At 35.6% G+C, this 22,597-nt stretch overlaps 1 protein-coding gene across 1 annotated transcript in view; it reads right to left on the bottom strand.

The window, feature by feature from the left end:
* Positions 1-376: 376 nt before the first annotated feature.
* Positions 377-22,597, bottom strand: part of RAB11FIP2 (RAB11 family interacting protein 2) — a 32,540-nt gene continuing 10,319 nt past the window's right edge. The window contains exons 2-5 of the mRNA XM_084210322.1: positions 20,762-21,204; positions 19,620-20,079; positions 8,535-8,580; positions 377-4,950 (exon numbers count right to left, since the gene is read on the bottom strand). Of these exons, the coding sequence (XP_084066448.1) occupies positions 4,723-4,950; positions 8,535-8,580; positions 19,620-20,079; positions 20,762-21,204 (1,177 nt within the window). The 3' untranslated portion in view covers positions 377-4,722. The remainder of the gene's footprint in view (positions 4,951-8,534; positions 8,581-19,619; positions 20,080-20,761; positions 21,205-22,597) is intronic.

Here is a 22,597-nt window from a genome sequence, read left to right on the forward strand (position 1 = left end):
GTTTGTTCTCATGCTAAATGCTGCTCTGGCCTGCAGTGCCAAAGATCTCCTGGTAATATTTACACAGCCAGGGCATCAGAGAAATAGTGCATTTAAAGGGTTTGCAGATACCATACTAAAAAAGAAATACAGATTAGGACATTTAAGAATGCACAATTTTTTTCACTAATTCGAAGTTCTGGACACTACTGAAGAGATTTCACTTAATGGCTACCCTGCAAACATCTGGGATAAACATTTAGAGCTGCCCCTAAGGAAATACCCCTCTCTGTGGTCTGAGAGCCTTAACACCATGTAGTTGAGGAGTCACATGCTTTGCATAACACAGATTAATGTCACAATTCAATAAATACTGCAGTAGTGCATTGTGGTGCTTTATTAGTGTTGGACATGCAATATTTATTTAATGAACAGAAATTAAAATATTAAGATAACATTTTCATCAAATTAAAGGATCTGAAATTGCAATAATGGAACAAAAATAAAGTTTTTCATGCATTCTAAGTTTATAGTTCTCACAAGTGCATATAGTTATGATTCTGTACCATTATTAAATGTAGACAAACTACCACTGATGCACAAGACAAAATAAAACCCTTAAGTTATAAGTAGAGATCCTATCTTTTACAGATTTCCTATATAACCTGGATCTTCAGCTTTTTATAATACACTGTAATACATCTGGAAGCTTCTAAGATGAATAGGAATGGCTTGACCACTTGTAACATACAGTGGCTTCCTCAACATAGAAATTATAAAAGATAAAGCAAATGCCCACCATGCTTTAGAAGACTGTGACCTTTTCAACAGAAACAAATCTCAAACCCCTTCATAAACAGATTAAAGTGCTACCTATTGCATATTAAATACTTCCAGTGACTGTATTGACATTTTAAGTTACAAATCCCTGAAAATAGGGTTTCCTACCGAAAGTGCTGACAGACCCTTAAATCTAGCATCATGAACACAGCAGAGCTATAATCCTTCAGCAAGTACTTCAAAGAAGGGCAAGTTAGTCAACATGCTCTAAATTCACCATTGTAAAAGCCCAGCTAACACCTCTATCATATCAACAACAGCAATGGTACAAAGAGCAGAAAGCATCAGCTCACTTTACATACTTGATGTAAGGACAATAATCTTTCTTTAAAGCTGGAAGCATAAATAAACCCCCAGTGCAGCAGTAAACACATTAAGACAGCAGTTCTGTTTGTTTTAAGATGCATCCAAGAAAGGGCATCCTGTACAGAAAGAAATGCAGGCTAGTATCTAATGAGCATGATTTTCAGGTCCCCAAATCATGAAACCTTTCTAAATACAAGGCAGCATTTCCACAGCTGGAAAATTACAAATAGTTCTTGACACAGAGCCAACAGCAATAAATGCAGTTATAATCTAGGGAGAATGCTACATTCATTAGGAGGTGGAAAACCAAGCTAAACTTAAAATACAGCAGCAAGAGGTAACATACATAAATATTAAACATCCCTCTTGAATGGCAGAGAGTTTACATTTCTGACTTACAACATTTAAGTATGGCCTTCATATTTGTCCTTTTAAGTAAGCAAAATACATGGCAGAGCTGTTTCAAAGGATAATTTCAAAATATAGTGCATGCATGGGTGAACTCTTTTGCTAATTTAGGAGAGAAAATATCAAAGTAATGTGGAGATGTTCAAAATTTTCATCCCTATATTTCAAAGGGCAAGAAAGACTGACCACAAGTGGCAAGTTTTTATGGGTTTAAAATGATCTGCAAGAAAGTCTACAATTTTATCCTATGGGAAAAAGAGAACTTCCTTTGTTTTCAACATACAAATTACTCTGTATGAGAAGTTTTCATTTGAAAGCTGCATGGTTCAAAAAATACATGTGGGGTAAAGATGCTTTTTAAAAATAATATCAGAATATAGGAAAATGTCAAAATTTTCTTTCTAAGCAGAAAATGTTGTGCATGTAATCTTTCAAGAATTGCTCCAAAAGTAGCCTGTATTTTTACCTATAAACTCTATAAAAATATCTTCATAATTTTAATGTCCCATTCTGCCTCTCAGCAACTTTACCTTTTCCTAAATTGCATTTGTTGTTCTCTCCTCTTTCTTGACAAATTTTTAGAAACAAAAGGTGCTTTTATTCACCAGAGATCAGATAAAGACTAGATAGCACATTCAAAGCTTCACTAAATTTCTTCACTAATGCACAAAAATTGATCTTTTCGCTACCTTTAATCTGCTTATCGTTCTTGGTATGCAAATATGTCAAATGATCTGCTTTTAGTCAATTATGCAGTTTGATATTCTACATTTACATTCTAAAAGAAGTGATTTCAGAGGTGCTAAATATAGTAGAGTTTCATTTTAATAATTATAAGTTGGCTTGCATGTGAGAAGTCACGGGAGCACATTCTCTGGTGAGTGCAGTTGTTAATCCTCACTGGTGTGGGTGATTTAAGCACTGTGGATACTAGAGATGGTCTCATACCAGTTAGCTGAAAATTAGTGGAATTCAAAACTATTGCAGAACATTTCCCAGTCAACAACAGGAGAAAACCACTGGCTTCAGCCAAGCATTTGAAAATGTTTAAGAACGTTTATGGAAATACTGAGTAACTGAAACACATCCTGGTGTAATCAGAAAATGAAAATCTAATTGAGTGTAAACCCCAACTTCTATCAGCAACCATACCATGAACTAGTACATAACCTTTGGCACTTTGAATATATTACAACAAATTTACAGTCATCGAGATCTTAAGTGGGTCAAAAGAACATTCACGTGGTTTCTGAGGTACCAAACTTGATACATCCTCAGGCTGACAAGAGAGAGACTGCCTGGTGTGGGATGGATTTCTGCACTACAAAACACAAATGCAGAGCTCTACAGCTGGGCAGGGCTGGCACCTCTCAGGATCCATCCAGGCACAGGGATCCACATGAAGGGATCCCACTGGTGGCTTGGGAATTCTGGCTGCACACAGTTTTAGGGACAGTGCTAAATGGGGATTGGGAGGTAGTTGCTAAATAAAAGAGGAGAATAAAGGAGAAAAAGTCAAAAATAAGTAAATGAAATCTGAGAATATTTGTACAAAGAAGTTTTTTTTTGTAGCTAGAATACTTCTGTGCTGTCCTACAATACTAATGACATCAAAAGCAGTCAGACAGAACTTTCTCAAACCTTCCACATGTAAGTATTCAAGATATTACCAATTTCTGCAGTTTTAAAAATGAAAATTAATTAAAATCTTTTACAACAACAACAACAACAAAAACTGGAATTTAATTTCAAGGTTTTTTGGTCACCTCAGCAGCAGCAGCCATGTCATGTTTCTGTAAAAAACCCAACAGATCGGGTGCAGAAAGACAGGAAAAGACAATTATCTTAAATCCAAAGCTAAAATATTCTCTGTACATGTTTAAAATAACACTTTACTGTTTCACAGCAACAGAAAATCTAAGTCAGACTCTTATTAAGGAAATTAAAGTTAAAATCTATTCATCTTAATATTTTGAGGGTTCTTCTACAGTATTTTCCCATTATACCTTCATCACTATATTTTTCCAATTCATTGAATAACAGATACCTTTTTCATACATCATTTTACAAACAATTATTAAATGATCAGGAAGATATTTACTACATTCTTCTTTCATTTTCCTCAGTGAGAACTGACTTTTAGAACTATTTACATGGAATACAGACATTGTTAATGAAAAGCCTAAGTACTCTCTATGTGTTTAAGCAACATGGCCTATCTCTAAAGGCATATACTTTGCTGTCATAAGATTTAAAAAGTTAAGACACATATATCATGTAAAACTCAACCTTAAATTGATTTATCGTGTCTATTTAAGTCAGCCTCTCCATTTCTGCTACATTTTCATGGCAGTAGACTTTGACTGAAGAGAAGTATTTATTTCTTTATTCCATACTTGAGTTCTCCAGTTGTACCTCTGACTCTGTGAATACTGTTCAAAGTACTTTTAACACATGAAAAAGGCATGCAGTAACTTCATACAAAAAGATCCTCAAAACAACTTTATGCCATGAGCTCACTACCAAAGTTCACTCATTATACACAAAATTCAGCATTTAAGTGTAAAATAACTGGTTCCAGCATGTGCCATGACAGAAATGGCACGGGGTTTTTTTTACATTGTTATATAAAAAGCACATTGTCTAGAATACAGCATTCACTCTGCAAGGATTGGTTGTGCATCACTGTTTTCCTCTAATATGTGCAGGACCACATTCCATTGCAACAAACCACACTTAGGTTTAGTAGAGTACTACACTGGATTGAAAACAGTGGTCTTGATGGCATGCTGTAAAAAAAGAACAATATATTTGCCTAATACCAATAATCATTCAAGAAAACATTCATAACAGCACAGGCTTCTCTGTTGAAACTGCCACATGGTGAACACTAAGCTATTATATAAACTGCATGGACATATTTATTATGTATCATTAACTCTATTTTAAAGTATTTTGTACCTAAATGTATTTTCAGAAACAAAAAAAAAGCTACCTAAATAATCTAACATAAAACAAATTTTGGCAGCCTCTGCTAGTGTTTGGATTAAAAAAAAAAAAAAACAACCACGCCATTGTCCCTCCTCCCCATTTTGCTGGAATTTCTTAGGAGAAAAGGAATGAAGAGAAGACAAAATATTTAAGTGTGATCTCCTTCCACTAATGCATTCAGCAGAAAGCAGCACTATCTCAGCTTTTGGAAAATTTGCCAGCTTTCCGAGAAGGTTCGTATGGCACTCTGAGAATACTGGGGGTCTCCTCCATCACTCGCACCAGCAGATTGTCAATGTAATCCTCCAGCTCACGGATGTGGCTGTCCTTCTTCTTCAGCTGCTCCTTGTGTTTCACCAGCTCCTGCAGAACCTCCTCATAAGTGAGGTTTCGGTATCCTGCAGTGGCATCAAAAGGATTTCCTTCCTGCAGGTAAGTGTAGAAAAACACCAGATTTTATTAAGCAGTTCAGTGTCTCCAGAAAATTAATTGGTTTTTGCTTTTTGTGTTTCTCATGTGCATCTCTTGATGTGAAAAGCAATTTTTTTCAGCAACACCTCCGTTTGCTGCAGTGCTTTTCCCTGCAGCACCCCCCATTGGAGCAGACAACTGGAGATGGGCAGCCCAGCTGGATGAGCATCTCCCACTCTGTCATCCCAGAAAAAAATCTTCTCAGTGAGGTGGACACACAGTCAATGTGTCAGAGTTAGTGACCATATGAGCAGCAACCACAACAACAGCTGGCAGGTCCATTTTGGGTAACCAACCCCTTTAATTATGGAATAACAAGAGAAGAGCCCTGAGAATTCAACTCCTACTGTAACTTCTCTGAGTCTTTGCCTCTGGAGAGCATCACAGCAAAGCATTTGCTCAGCTCTAAATGACATCAGCCCTCATCTGTCTTTCACATTCATATTTGTAGTCACCAGTGGTTCTCCAGGCCTTGGCTTCTGAATCACATAATAAAACTTTCAATTTTAAATTGCAGGTGAAGGTAAAAGGTTACATCTTACTTGCACCAGAGCACTTAAGGCAGAAATAAATGTGTACTTATAAAAGACCTTCCTTGATTTAAAGCAGGAGAGGCCCAGAATAAAGCAGTAGGGAAAACAGAATTGTTTCTGTAATGATTTCTGATGACTCAGTAAGTGCAGGTATTAGCAGAGATAGACAAATTAGTCATCTTTAAAAGGACAACATGTAATCCTAAAGACTGTAAACTTGAATGTCTTCTTGTGTGTTGGTTTATAAAAGTATCAGCACTGTTAGACATGTTAAGCAGTATGCTTCATCTCATTCAGAAATGAAAACATTTAGGAGATATGGAACCTACAAAGTCCTGCACTTCTAACAGGGCACAGCTTTTGTTTACAGCAGAAGCATGTCATTAAAAATTATAAAGCTTGCCCAGCTAAGAAGCACACCACATAATAGTCATACTCATTCCTTTTCCATGCCCCATTCTTTTCTTTCCACGCAGCTCCATATTTGCACATTGGCACATGTCGTCCCATTAAAATATGCAGCTGGCCAAAGTTTTTGAAGGAACCTAATTAAAAATGATGGTGCCCTGCAAATAGGCTGAAGTGTGACAGATCAGCTCTCTCCATCAATTATACTCTAACAGTAGCTCTCAAAAATATGCTTTTAAGGGTTTCTCTCTGCACTAGAGACATTAAATGTCACATTTATGGATGCATATTCAGTATTTTAAATGTACCAAGTTAAGGGATTGTAAGTAATCAGTAACTCCCACTTTATTAAAATGGCTAACCTGATGAAATTTATAAATTGGTTAGCAATCCATTTTCAACAAGTATAGAAGAGAAAGTAACTTCACTTTGAGGTCATATTCTTAGCACATTTTCTTCTACAAGAAGGAAGTAAAACTTTCTCTTTATTGAATTTTATTCTCTTTGCTAAATTTTTCTACACACTGGAGAAAATACCATGAAGACTTACATGCCTGAAATATAAGGTTTGCCTAATTTTCTGATTTGGCAAAGGAACAGTAATAAAAGTGCAATGATGACTTTAATTATGCAACCAAGTTTACTGGAAAATTGTGTGTAATATATATGCTTTAAAGATGTTTTATCATACACATGCTCCATACATGTCTTAATTATGCAAGGAAATTCTAGCAGTAGTATGCTAGCATTTAGAAATTAATATTGTTAAAATTAAGAAGATTTGGAATGTTCAGCTTGAGCCAGTAGGTAATATTTAAATGTATAAGGAACACTTATTTCTTTACAAAAATAGACACCACAGTTTTAATGCATAAGAACAATCTTATAATGAATTATTAAGGGAAAATAAAAGATTCTACACAAGCCATGCAAAGAATGATTGTCTCAGCTACAAAACCCTGTTGGGGTACATACTGCCAGCCACAGGAAAGGACAGATAAAATGAAGGCCTGGCAATCCCTGATCATCTCCTCATTGTTCTAATGAGGAATTCTGCTCTGGGAATGTCATCTAAGCTACTTTCACATCTTTTGTCCTACACGACTTCATCTTCCTTTCAGTTCTTAATTAGGCCTTAAAGAGCTCACGCTGCCCTTTCAACTGGCTACTGCTCCCATTTAAACACTGCCTGCAGAGACAGGTGTTGGCATCAGAGGAGAAGACATACAAACATAATTACTAAATAATATGCACAAGGAAGAAATGTAATAACTTGGTGAGGGCTAATATTACAGAATCTAATAATAAATTACTTCAAACACCTTAGAAAGCAATCCTGAATATTTAAAAAGAAATTCAAATGGTTTCATTCAAAACTATGGTTGAGATAGAGTTTCTTCCCCACCTAATTTGTATTTTGCATTAAATGAGCACCACCTCATAATCCTATAACAGACATTTAGGGTGGCTGGTATTCCAAAAGAAAAATCATCAAGGATTTCTTTTATCACCTTTAAATCCTTTAAATAAAACAATTCACATCTTATTTCTTAAAAGAATTAAACCGATGCTTTTACCAGCAATAAATTACATGATTTGCAGTAGTACATTTGCAAGCACATAGAAACTGTAATTATGGTTACTTTACAGACAATGGCTGCTAAGTTAAATCAATTTTTTGATGTCTCTTTTTGTCAGAGATTAAGTAACTGCCTGGTAGAATTCAGTTTACTATCTGATCAAAGGCAGCCTTCAAATACTCTGACATCTCCCACCAGCTACTTACATTATAAAAACTTGGGCATTTACAATAACATCAAATGTTATTACAAATCATTTACATAAACCAGCAGAAAACAAACAGTACAAAGTCATATTTGCTTGTGAAACTTGTTTTCTATATATTTTAGAGATTGAAAACAAACCCACTTTTAAAGATGCCATCTATTCACAGAATAAATTCTAGTAAGACCACATTTTCCTTCAAACAAAGACACTGTCCAGGCACTCTGTGGATTATTTTTTGTCTCTTCTTAGTACACAATTTATTCTCAGTACTTTTAGAAACAAGAGCTTTTTGAATAATACCTTCTAGTATTTGTATTTTTTAGTGTTTTCATCCATTCATTTATTATATGTATTATTAATCCTACCATATATCAGGCAATAATTTTAATTTTGATCTGCCTTCTAAAGACTGTCCTCAAGTCTCTGATTATAGTGATAGTAAGCTGCTGTCTGGTCAAGTAATAAATCACTGCCTTATGCAGAGTTCCTCACCTGACCATTACTTCTCTAGAGTCATCTAAACCACTCCTAAATTCACGTTTTGGGAGTTTTTTACTTTTTGTGCAAAGAACTAAATATTTCCTTCTTCAACATGTCACAGCCAAACTCCATACTGAGTGAAAAACTCTTCTTTATTTCCAAATTTACATTAAGCCTTTTCTACTTAGGTTTTCTGGATATGTCAAAAGAAAAAGAAAAACCCCAACATTTCCATATAAGAGGTCAAAAAAGAACAAAAGCTTATTAGCTTACACAAGTATCAATTAGCTGGCATTTACTGATGGCTTTCTATGACATTTCATAACTCACCGTTTTTTTCCTGAGATCCTCAGAGCCAGAAGGATTCACATTAAAACTGTGGGGAAAAAATCATACCAAACAAATATTAGCAGGGCACACTTATTTGAACAAAACATCTGCTAGAACACAGTATTGAATTAGACACACAGCTACAAAGTATTTAATATGGTTTATTTTCTTGATTTGTTAAACTTAGGAAAAGAAAATATTAGAAATTAAGGAAATTTGAATATATTCTTTGTTCACAATTCTTTGTATTTTTCGTATTCTTTTTGTCATCAAATTTGAATAACTTATTAAGAAATGCAAGAAAGGCTATTATGGATTTGGCTTCCTTATCTCTCCTCTTATCTCTAGACTTAGCTTGAGCTTCTAAGAACAGACTGCTACTTTAAATGAAATATCCTAGAAAGAGATCCCTAGAATGAGACTGATAAAAACCAACAACTAAACCCTACAGACTAACACATATTCCCAGCTTTCATGGCAGCTCCTAGAGGACAAACTTCCTGCAGAAATTCCAGTGAGTTCACCAGCTTAGGGCAAAAAAGCCATCTTCTGTCAGCCACATTTATTTTGTACTTAAAATTGAGTAAAAAATCTATTATTTTATAAACCTGGTGATTATTGTGCAGATCCAGAAAGGAAAGCTCTTTCATAATGTTGTTGATACTGATAAAAACAGCCACTGTCTAAATGTCAGGCTTAAGAAACTGTCCACACAGGCTGGTGTAATTATTAGCAAGTATCTTCAAAAATCAGCAATGCTGTGTTCTTATGTACTTGCTACAGCAGGTTTGGAGAGAAAACATTCTCCAAAAATGTGTTCAGAATCTGGATATGGCTCACAAATATTATTTACTTGGTAGCACCAGAGCAGGCACATTCTTTCACAACACAGAATCTGTTTTGTTAGACTGCATGTACTGGCTTTGAGAGTGATGTGTGACTGAGAGCTACAAAAACATATATATACACATATATATTTTTTAAATTGTGAAGATTTTTTGCATTAGGGGACATGTATTTTGTGACTGCTCACCACTCTGTTATCTGAATTTATAAACCACGTATTTCATGGTGTAAAAGTGGAAGGGCAAAAAACTTACAAACTAAACATACATAAAATATATATATTTTACATATATATATATATATATATTTATGAACTAGAATATTTAAGATATAAATGATGATGATTTTTTTTTGCACAGAATTTTTTTTTGTTTTAAAATCTCTTTTTTTTCTGTACACAATTTTTAATTTCCAAAGCAGGCAAACTTTTGCTCACACAGAAATGCTGTAAACCATCTGAGGGTACTTGACAGAGACTGGATTAGAGGAACAGTCACAAGCAGACATCCAGAGGTGTCATTAAGCCTGGCTAATTCCCATTCTACCTGTCTGTAACAGTGATCCCCAGCAGTCTGCCCCGTTTGCTGGAGACCCCTTTTGAATGAGGAGCCTTTTTCATGGGGCATTGTCTGCCCAGCCAAAGGCAGGGTCCCTCCCTCCCAGCCTCCTTTCAGCCCCACTCTGATGTGTCAAACACATGATGAACTCGCTCCATTCATGGCTGCCTTCCGTGATCCCAGCACAAAAAAAATGAGTTAACTGAACTGGATCGAATTAGCTCGGTGAAAACCAAGAATGTCTCTATTTAACGAAGTGTGGCGTTAATTTGGGATATCTTTCTTTTGGGACTGTTTCCTCATGTTAGACAAGATATAGAATAATGCAGCCTGACTGCTCAACTGGGGGGCTTTCTGAAAGGTTAAAAAAGCAGGATCTTTCGCTGCCTTGAATGACTTTTTAGTTTCTGTGAAATAAGTTCTGCGTCTCTTTTTCGTAGTGGCAGCTTAAAATGAAAGCAGCAGTTCTGACTATGAGAAGCTGAGTTTCAAAATTAGAAGTATAAATCACTGGCAATATGGACTAGTTGCTTGGGGTATTGCAGAAATTATTGTAGTAAAAACCTGCAATAATTTCTGCAAAATTGTGGACATCATAACTGCAATTTCAAAAGAGAACATCTGCGTATTTTGCAAGAAGAAATTTGAATACACTTGCAGAAAAAAAGAAAGAAAAGCTATTAAAATATTCCCCAATAAAAACCCAAATGCTATGAGGGCTCTTACTCATACTTTAAGGAGATTCATAGAAAATATACTGCTTCTCAAGGAAGAAGCAGGTGCTGGGATTGCATATAATAACATTTTTCTAAATCAAAGTATCTGCTAAGTAAGGTGGGAGCTCGTCAGCCTTGCTGAGCCCTGCAAGGTTTCCTGCCAGTGCCCCGAAGTGAGCGTGAGCAGATGCAGACTCCCACCACTGCACCCCTATTTCACTCTCTGAGGGGCAGGCAACACCTCAAAAGAACATCCTATAAAATTATGAAGGCAAGCAGTTGATGGAGTTGTCTGTTCGGTGTATTGAAATTCACGAAGCATTTATTTTTTAATTTAAATTTCATCACAATAATAGACCCTTAAAGTTACCACGTCACCCAATTACTGGCAATAATTGTATAAAACAGGCCTCTAGGAGTGCTGTACAAGCAGCACAAGCTTCCTTTGAGCAGCCTAAAAGCATTATGAAATCATTGATCTGAACAATTATAAAAAATAACATTGTTTTCTCCTGTGTTAGAGTCACAGTTCATAGTGACAGTATTAGTTATAATCCAGTCTCTGGGGTTTTTTCCCAGAGTTCCATAAACTGATAGGGAACTCCTGCTATGGAAGAAGTTCCCATGTTCACAGCTTCAGAAAAAAAGTATCTTTTTGGACTTTTGTAGGGTTTTTTTTCAGTGAGGCTTACTGTGAACAGTGATTGTGAAAAACTGGCACTGTTTATTATTTGTCAATTATGCTCAAACTAAATTTTCTCAGTTTACAATTAAAAAAGATATTTCTTTTCTAACAAATGGACTTTTCATGTGCCTTATGTGCCTCCAGGTGATGTCTCATACTGATTTTTAAGTTTGCCTCTTACAAGTAATAAACTTTCATCCTCTCAGATCACCTTCAAGGAGCTACTAACAGGGAGGCAAATCCTTCCAGCACAGATTAAAAATCAGCTGCAGCAGGATCATGGAAGTGACACTGAGCCCCCAGCTTGCACATTCCCCCTACCCTTCTCCAGGCAGAACAGACTTCTGCAATCCAGCACAATTAGTCCTGTCCTCCATTTCACTCATCTGGGAATTCAATTAGTGTCCTTCACAGTTACTTTATATAACAGACATTTTTACCAGATTAAATCATATCCATTATTTTATTGTTCCATATTATTTTACAGCTTTGGACATAACCTTCTTTTTACATTTTTCTTGAACAGTAAAGTTTGTTTGAATTTCGGGGGTTTTATTGGCTTAGATTTCAATTTTAGCTCATCTGAGCTGACAACACTTTTCTATTGTCCTGCTCCTGAGGGGAGAAAGTGATGAGAAATAAAAATAATATAAACTAATAATGGAGACAGATACACTGCAGTGCTGATTCTGTAGAGTGGTCGGGTTTACTATTTCATAGTCATAGCAAGCATATTATTTTTACTTTTTTGTTATTTTCTCTATTTAAAAACATTTCATTAGAACTAATTAAAAGGTTTTTTTGATAACACTTTTTAATAGTAATTTAATACTTCCATTGCATGCTGATAATTAACAGTTTGTATAGGAAGAATACGGTGGAGTTGAGTTCAGGATGTGTCACAAGCTCTAGTTTATGACTCCATCTTGTAACATTGTCTATTGAAATTTAATGGTAGTTAAAAATTCAAACATCAGGTCTAGTGGCTGCATAAATATTTAGCTTCTGAATGCCTAGAGATTAAAACAATCTTTATCAAATCTTTGTTATAACTGATTTAAACATTTTAGTGCCATTTAGTCTGACAACATAATGAATGTCAATCAGACTCCAACATTTGCTCCATGGAAAGAGTATTTTCTTAAGGACCAAAAGCTTTTTACTAACCTTTTGCTATTCCTATTAGTTATACGATAGTAGTAACTAATCTAATAGTAGCGTATACTATTAGAAATTAAAATTTGGATATTTAAATTAATCATTACTATTCAAAGTATTAAAATTTATGTTAACATTCTGTAAAAGATCTATTATACCAATGAGCTAAGTGTGAGCTTTCAGTTTCTCTCCTTTAATGCAGAATGTCTGCATACAGGTAATTAGCAAAGCTCTGCCATACTCATTTTTCACTAGAGTTGTAATTCCTATTCCTATCTTACTTCTTGGTCTTTGGACTGATTCTGACTACAGTGCTTATGCATTTTTCTTTGGATTCTCACAACATACATCAAAATCTTGAAATGTTAGGATGCCATTTAGGTTATTAATATTGCACAAGGAAAGAAAAAAAGAAAACCAAAACCAAAAGAAATGAATAAAATCAGATACAGTTAATGAAATTCAGAAACTTAGCCTTCCATAGAATATCAGCCTGCTGTGCCTGGCAATGCAGAGCTCACTTTATATTCTGAGAAGGAATGACTGTCTTGTCTGGCAGCTAAACAAGTACAGAAAAAGCATATTACCATCTATTTTGCAATTAGATTCAGGGGAACATTACTTAAGACACTTCAGTGTATAAATTGCTCTGCTGTCAAGCCATGTTCTGTGGCCTTTTGGAGCTTGGGTAACCCCAGGAGGACACAAAAAGAGGATCAGGTTTTGTGGCTCTCACTACCTTTTCTTGATTAGTTAGAATTCTAAGTATATAAATATTTCTCCTTTTACTAGGAGTAGTGCAATAGCAAATAAGTTTTTTTTCTCAGGAGACCATTAAAGAATTGTTAGACTAAAAGTTGTGCCAGGATCTCCACTGGAAGACCCTATTATTAGAGATCACTAAGTCAACAACAAACAAACAAATCAAACAATCCTAAAATCACATTTTACACTGAAACTTACAGAACCATTTTTGAATTATTAAAAGAGTAGAACTAATCCTTAGTTCTTATATTGAAGTAGAAAAAAAAGTGCATTGCTTTTACATAGTTTCTGCATTTATTAATAAAGAAACAATAGAACAAATTATTCTTTTTTAAAATGAAATAAAACAGGCTGTGCATTTTCCCTTGGGAAAGATAATATGCCTCATGCATCCTCTCAAAAAAGATTTCACATGCCCTAATGTGCACCAAGAGACATTGAAAGCTTGCAAAAATCTTGTCATGCAGCCAGCAGGATGAACTTTCCTAACAGTATTCCTAAAACAGTCAAATCATTAGGAGTGACTGATTGCTGGTGAGAAGTCTGCAAAAGTCAAGATTAATACCAAGCTTTTCTACAATATCCCTCAAAGAGTTGATTCCTCCAGCCCACCTTAGTTATGTCCCAAATCCTGTGACCAATGCTTTGCAGGAGCTTTGCAAAAGATTTCATTATTCTCTTATCACATGCAGTGATCTTTTAAATCAGATGATAACAGTCCTGTCAGGACAGACTAAGAATCTCTGCACAACTTCTGCTTGTTTTGTAATTTCTCTTTACCTCTCATGTACCATCAGTGTATTTCTCTTATTTCTCTTGTTGAAATAATGACAGCTTCACCACACTGAATTAGTCTAGAGTACAATTAAAGCACTGTCATAGTCCACCAATATTCTGCTTAGACTGGAGATCACAGGTGACTAAAGTCTAGTCAAATCTCAGTAGAGAAGTGAAAAAAAATTACTCATTTCAAGAAAAGCAATACAGAAATACACTGTTCTTAAAATAAGACAGGCTAACACTGATAGAGGAAACAAAATTTTGAAAATACCATAGTTACCTGATGTCATTTTTTTACTAACCAAGAAATAAATATGCTAAAATGTCTTAACAGACCTTATTGTTTTAGCAAGAACAGCAATATCTAGAGAGCAACATTTCTGAAAAATGCATGTGAAAAGCAGAGTGAATTGCATTGTACACTGAATTTCCTATTTGGCAGAGAAATACACAGCCACTACAATCCTTCCCACTCATCAGGCAACTTTTGGGGTTCATTCCAATGGAGCTGTTGCCAGAAACTCTGCAAGATTGAAATCATTTAGCAGTGACTTTGATTATGCTGAAGTTATTGCACTAATAACTCACCCTCACTGTGGTTTGGGATAACAGGTTTTACTTTAGAACTTCAGCTCACTCGAGATTGGCACCTGCTCTACAGTCACAGCTCAAGTGAGAAGCAGGAACTCAGAGGAACACTAGGATGTTGCAAAAGCTTCTGTAACCACCTGACCATCACACATTGAAAATGTTACAGACATCAGCTGTTCTTCAGACTTAGCAATTTAATATGATCCAAACACATCACTGTTATCAAAACCCTCCTGTTTTCATGGCACCTCACTCATTTTTTAACAAATCTAATAATGACTATACCAAAATGCAGAGACATTGCTTATTTCATCCATTGCCTCTATTGGGAAAAACAAAACTGCAGTCCCTGATTTGTCTGGAGCATGTGACATTGAGGAGACAGGCAGCTCTAACAGCCACATGTGATGAAGGTGGGAGAGAGGCTGAAGAAAATCACCACATTCAGAAACTGCAAGCAGAAAGATGCAAAAGAGTTGAAGGATTGGGTTGGTGTTTTTTCCTATTTGAGTTGCAAATTTGAAAAACTGCTGAAGCAGTAAGAAAATATAAGAAAAATTAAGTAATATTTTCATAATTCATGCTCCAATTCACCCATGATTAATATTATAAATAAAAGCATTATATGTAATTGTTACAGTAAATGCTAGTAGGACACAAGCTCCTTTCTCCTCCACTATTCCATCTTCCACATTGCTAAGAATGTAACATGATTATTGCCAGAACTTGAGATAAAGTGTAATCTGTATGTAGACACAAGCTTTATCTTCTTTTCTATGAAGTATAAAAATAGTTAGGTCAAGGAAATGCTGCTTTAGAAGGGTTTTTTTAAATGCCTCTCTCTCATATATATATTATGTGCATATACAGATACAGACATTATTCATGTATGTGTATATATTTTTTTTTTTTATATAATGTTTGGTAGAAAGCTCCCAAACACTTACCAATCCAGTTTCCCAGATCTGGAATTTGATCTGACTGGTAACAACCTGTCAGCTTTAAATATTGGACTATTTGTCTCCCTGTGTCCAGTGCCTGAGATCTTGTTAATTACCTAAACTCCTTTTCTGTAGGTCTTGTTAATTACCCGTCTCCTGTCTCAGAGGACCTTGTTAATAACTTGTACAATCTCTCTAAAAAGGTCCTAATAACACATTAAAATTAAAGATGCTTTTCTTTTAGCACTTGTCAAGTGGTGTAAATTGAGAAATTTTCACATCAGTTTATTAGCCTGTAGTGTAGTGTCATGTATTTTCCTAAACAAAAACAATTTCAGAAAAACGATGCACAAGCTTTGGTTATGGCACAAAACAATCTTTGTTTTCCAAGAGTACCCTCAGTTTCTTTAACTGTGTTCAACACAAAAGCCACGTGGCTTCTGACTGCAAATTAACCTCCTGAGAGCCACAATAGCAGTAATTGTAAGAATGAGTGCAATTTAAGGCAATATTGGGTAAAAGTTTCAAAACAGTGCATTAAGAAGTACAAAACCAAAATCATTATTGGTAAATGCTGGCTAAGAGCACTAGACATTGTTTGATGAAAAATTCCTCATTGGCTGTATGATACAAAACCTCTGGAACTAACAGCATTTTTTGTTTCACTATGAGACTCCTACATTTTTAAATTGTCAAGGAATTAGCTCATGAATATCTCCATGCCTACAACAGACAATGGAACCCCCAGTCTTAACACTTCTGTAACACTGCTATATCATACCTATAAAAACACTTTAAAAATACTCATTTATCCACTCAGCATTTGAAGGAGGCAAAGTATCATCCCTATTTTACAGATTTAGCCAAAGCCAGGGAACAACTTTGCTAGATCAGAGATTAATAGAAATTAGGGGTCCATATTTTGTGATTTCCTGTCAATAAGTATTGTATACAAACTGAACAGGTTTTTGTTTTTCTTTTCCAAAATACTTCTAAAACCTTCGTGAAATAACAATAATAAATAATAGCAATAAAAAAAAAATCAAACAATCCTGGAATACTTGCTTTTGGAAAAAAAAAATTCTACAAGTGTTGCTGAACTACTTCTATAATTCTTGGATCAGCAGCTGAGCAACACGTGGAAGATGTATTTGTCTTCATTAGTTTAATTAGTAAGTAGGAGTAATTAGTGACAGAGCATGCAGCCAGCCAGCCAAGCACTGCAGGATGGGCTGGTGAAGGGCTATTCAGCAGCTCACCCAGCTGATGTCATGAGCTGCTGTCCTGCACATTGTTACTGCTCACTCAACATTACCAACCACAAATAATTAGGATGGACTTAAGCCTGACCCAAAGTTCACCAAAGTCACTGAAAAGCTTCCCCTTAAGGATACAGATGTGGATTCATCAGCACTGAGAACGTGACAGTCACACCACAAACATGAAGGAGCTGGGTTTGGTGGATTTTTTTGAGGGAGGGATGCTATGGGTTTTTCCTTCCACTTTTCTCTGTGTCCAGCCTGGTCACACAGACTGGGTGTTTTATGGCTCCAGTGTGCTCCTGGAATACATCCTCCAGTGGGATTTCATCAGCTCAGGATGTTCCATCACCCAAACCAAGGCTTAGCTAAATGGGGTTAAGTGGGAGATCTACCTGCAAAGCAAACACCTGGTCCACAACAGAACACTAATTTTGGACACATCCTAATAAAAATATACTGCCTGGTTTACCTGCAGAAATGGGATTCATCCAAAAGAGCTTAACAGCAGGTTGAGTAAATAAGAAACAACCCAAAGACTAAATTCCCTGTCTACACTTTCTGCATACTGAATTTGTTACCAAGCCTCATTTATTTTGTACCCACATATTCATATAAATCCTTTCTTCAGTATTACTAGTTCAAAAAATTAAAAATGGATTCCATCCAAGAAATCCTCCATAGATAAAAGGTAAACTTAAACTGTAAACTTATTAAATATGCACATTTTGTATTAGTTTCTACTTCAAAAGAAAATAATTCTATAAGATACATTTAGAAGAAAGTAAACTAAGTCTAAAAGGTTCACACAGAACATCATAATGGAATATATAAAAATCAAGAGCTCCTAAGTTAACTTATTGCATGCTACATATTATGCCATAATAGCTGTTTCACAAAAAAGGTCAGAATGTTTACTGGTTTTGGCTTTTTGAAAATAAAATAATATCAATTTGTCTTATCAGAAGTTTATGTTTACATAAAAGTCAAGAACTAGTAAAAGGGATGCTCATACAAAGACAGAAACAAATTACTAGAGTCCTTCTGAATGGGCACTGTGATGAGCTTTTTAATTAGAAAACAAAGAAAAAAAGTCCATCATTATTACCATTAAGTTTTATATTTATCAAGATCTGCTGCATTCAAGACTTCAAAAGATCTCACTAGCTATATCTAGCATCTGCCTGAATACAGTGTTGCATTTTAAAAAAATTAAATGCTATGCAATTTTAATTGTTACTTGAATAATTTCTCTTGAAAGGAACTTACTAAAATGGAAGTTTAACTTCTGACAAACCAAGCTACAACATAACCTTATGCTAATCCAGAGAAATACTTCATTAAATAAAAAATATTCTAAGATTGTCTATAAACATGTCATTTAAGACATTAGGAACTGACTGGACTCATAGAAGGCACTAAGAAGATAATTTGTTGAGGTCAGATGAGCTTCTAGCAACAAATTCTTTTCTAAGGCAGCTCCATTTCAGTTCATTTCCCTAATTCATATCCATGATTAGCTTTGTTAAGAAAATGATTCTAAGTTTAAACCAGGAGTGCATGCATTCTAACCCATGGAGAAAACTGAGCTGGGACACAATAAGATCCCTCTCTTCTGAAAGAACAAGACAACAAAAACCTTTTTTTTAAAAGAAACTACTCATGTCATTAATTAAGGAATTAATACACAGAAAAAGGTGAATTTTCTAGAACTATGTTTTCCATTAAAAACAGTGATTGATTTTACAGCCTTTAGCTTCCAGTTTGAAGCATTTTAATTTCAACTGCATTTTCTACCAAATTTAAGTAATTACATAGAAATGAATGATTACCTTGAAAAAGCAAGGACTGCTAATTTCTGTCATTTATATACAAAAAAAAATGCAAAGGAATGAAAGTTAATTAATTTCTTAAACATTTATCTATTGTGAACAGTATATGTGGGTGGCAGTGTACATAAATATATACATATACATATATATTTATGCATGTATAAAGAGACAGACAGCCAAGATTATCTGTCTCACTAACATACAAAACCCAGGAAGGAAACTCAAAGTGGGTTACACTTTTTCTGAAGGAAAACAAGTAAAGTGGTGATAGACAAACAAAGATTAAAATGGATTATTTAAATCAAAGTTCCTTATCAGGCCTGTAACTTAATTCATTCTGCTCAAGACATAAACTGCTGCCTCGTGCAACAATTTCAATGCACAGAACTCAGCAAAGCTGCAGTGAGCCAAACGAATTCAAGTGAGATAAGAGTTCATGTGGGTGCTCCCATTTAGAAACAGAATGTACTTTAATTCTTGTACTCCAACATATAGAACCTAAATACTCCATTGTTTTTTCCCCCCCAAATAGTGACATCCACAGGATTTCTTTTCACTAATCCCTTTTGTACCTCTCCTACTTAGTCAGTTTCCTCTTCCCCTTATACTTGAAACCTTTCACTCTCAAAACCTAACTTAGGGCAATGTAATAAATTAGCAACAAATGTTCAGTTAAAGCAGAAGACTTCAGGGAGAGTCCATTCAGAAGCACAAAGAAAGTCTTCCACAAACACAAGCACCCGAGAACCTTCACAGCACATATTGGTAATAAAAAAGTCACTTCAAAACAAAGTAGGAAACGATTAAATTCTATAAAAAGTTTGTAACATACTTAGAAACAGAAAAGTACTGATATAAACGTGTATAAAGCACAAAGATTGTGTTCCTCAAGACTCCACATTTTCATTTATATAACATGTTCAAGATATCAGATTGAAATACAGCAAAAACCTACCTTGAAGATGGCAACATGCTTGTAGGCTTGAAGTTTGCCATAAACGGATTAGTCGAATCATAATCAAAACTCTCCTGATGAGCTTCCCCAAAAGCACTCGGTGATTTCAAGTCACTAGAACTCTCTGATCCCCCATTGCTAAGTTTATCTGACCTCTTGCTATCTTTTTTTCCAGTCACTCTTTCAAAAAGGCTAACTTTCTCTTTTTTCTCTTTTTTAATTTCTTTTCTGATCTCGACAGGTTTGGAGAACAGACTTATGTTTTGATCCCACGTTGCTGGGCTTTCTTCAAATGGATTCTTCTGTCTTGGCAGTGTAGCAAATTTTTGGGGTAATGAAGCACTCACATTAAATGGGTCATTTTGTGCTTCAAGTGCAGTTTCATCAACTGTGCTGTCAAGTTGGCTCATTTTAGAAGTATCAACACTTAATGTCCTTCTGTGTGGAGATTTTAGACTCCCTGCAAACAATCTGTCATTAGTATATTATCAATGAGACACTATATCACAGTTTATGACATGCAGAAAACCCATTTTAGCTTAGATCTAGAAGCTTTGCAATTGAGCCTCAGTTCAAAACATTGGTGATTAACTAAGCTATTAAAAAAAAAATAACAGCTGTGGCCTTGATTTCATGTTTCAGAAACATTTATGGATAGGCACCATGGGAAATTTTTGCTTCCTGCATGAAAATGAAGTTCTACAGAGAAGACAGCTATGACTGGTGTGCCATTCCAGAGACAATAGCATGATGTTGCATAATAACTTTGAGCAATTCAAAGTATTTCAGTTCTTTGTATAAATCAGGTTTAGAATTTGGTGATAGTTTTTGACTTTTTAATTAAGACTTATTTCTCACGAGATGTTATTTTGCCTAGAGTCCCCTCTGGAATGCAATATACTCACAGATGAGGACATAATAAGAGAAAATGCTAAACCATCATACATCATGAGCAATATAAGTATTTCTCATGCTCAGAAACAGCAATCATGAGTTACCAGCAATTAAAGAAGGCATAAAAAATAGGACAGCAATATTTCTCAACATTTTGGCCTTGTAAGTACTTCATAAACTAAAGCAACAGATTCTGACTGCTCTAACAGCAGTGAGCTGTAATTGTAATGGTCAGCAGTGTTACTCACCCCCTTCATCAACAGAACCAAAGGACTCCAGCTGCCGCCTGAAAAGATGGGTGTAGCCAGCAGCGCTGGATTTCATCTTCTCTGAGCAGACGTGGGGCCCTGTCAGGTCTGACATGGAGTGAGCTGAGGACAGCCGCTGAGGGCCCAAGAGGAACGGTTTTTTTGGTTTTGATTTCATTTGCACTTCACCACTACACACCTCCAGATTTGCATCAGGTGTGTGAGTGCTTGGGATGATTGCAGAGGATGTGTCTGAAAACGTCCCATCGTTTTTCCGACCCTTCATTTTGTCTTTTAGTTTAGCAAATGGGGATTTGGTTTTGTCCTTCATTGACAAATCAAACATACTTGCTGTCATGTTATTCCTCATAAACTGAATATTGACGTTTATTTCTCCTCTGTCTTTAGTCCTCTTCCCTTGTCTGGATTCTAGGGGAAACCACCTTAAAGGAGAAAGAGAGCAAATTAAGTTGTGTTTTTCATTACACATTACACTCATGTTAGCTGGTTAATGCATCTGGTTAGAACAATTTAAAGTTCAAACCCAAATCCTCTATCAAAGATTCAACCATTCCTGCACTGAAAAACTTTGTTTATATTTGTTTTCACAGCCAACTTTTTTGTTTATATTTGTTTTCAACAAAAACTTATTTGCTTGTATTTGTTTCAAAACTAAATATCTAAGCAAGAGGAAGCTCTTTACAGTGTTCACCTGTTTCAAAATCAAAATCAACTCTGGAAGCTGACAAAACATCACCAAAGTTAAGGGCTTCCATCTGCTTATGAAGGAGAATTTGTACTTAATTACAAATACAGATAGATTTTTTTTATAGTCTTCAAGTGTCCTTTATTTAGTAGTGATGTATATTAATATATCCTGTGTGGCACCTACTTGATCTCGTAACCTTGTCTCCTTAGATTTTGCTCAGGTTTACACACTAGCAAACATTTTCCCCTCTTTCCTTCCTTCTAAGCTCTGGTTAAGATTTATGACAACTGCAGCAATGCTGGCTAAGAAATATCTGAGAGCCCTGAACAGTCATCCACCATTTAAATTCTGCAACTGCCTCCTCTCTGGATGCTGACAGAAACTCCACAGGCACAACTGAGCACGTAGGTGTATCCAACATCATCCTCTCTTTTGCAGGTCACCAGCAGGATTAACTTCAGAAATATTTCCTTTGGAACCATGACATAAATCCCCACTCCCTGAAAAGAGATCAAAGGTGTGATCATCTGTTTCAAAAAGCCAAGTGTGCTTCTTTGCCAGGTCCAGCAAAAGCTTTATCATTATCCAAGTGTCTTATTCCTTCCCTATTGTGCTCCATTGTCCCATGGAAGCATCTGCAGAATTATGGCTCAATCTTCCCTCCACAGCTTCACCTAAATGAATGACCGACACACAATCCCTTCTCCACAACCATCACCAAGAGCCTCCCCGATTTCAAAAGGTCACAGGGGCATATTTCAGATCCACCAGCTCCAAAGAAGGGCTCTAAAGCCATTGTCAGGAGAAATCCACGCACACAGACTCACACAACAGTGCCTTACCACCAGTAACTTTTGAATTGGAGAGACTAAGAAATTAAATTGCCTATTAACACAGATATAAAATGGCTTATACAGTTATACATACATTATTCAATCCTGCCAAATAAAAAAAAAAAGGTCAAGAAAGGAGATAAATAGCCCTCAATTTATTTTCAGATTTCATAAATATATTTTAGAAGTGACAGCTGTAATCCAGTTTTCAGGCAGAGATTACATGTTTTGAGTTGAGAAAATACTTCCAAAAGTGACACACCAAAGACATAACAAAAGGATAATGGAGTATTA

Source organism: Fringilla coelebs (assembly GCF_963513975.1).
Source record: "Fringilla coelebs genome assembly, chromosome: 8".
Lineage (NCBI taxonomy): Eukaryota > Metazoa > Chordata > Aves > Passeriformes > Fringillidae > Fringilla > Fringilla coelebs.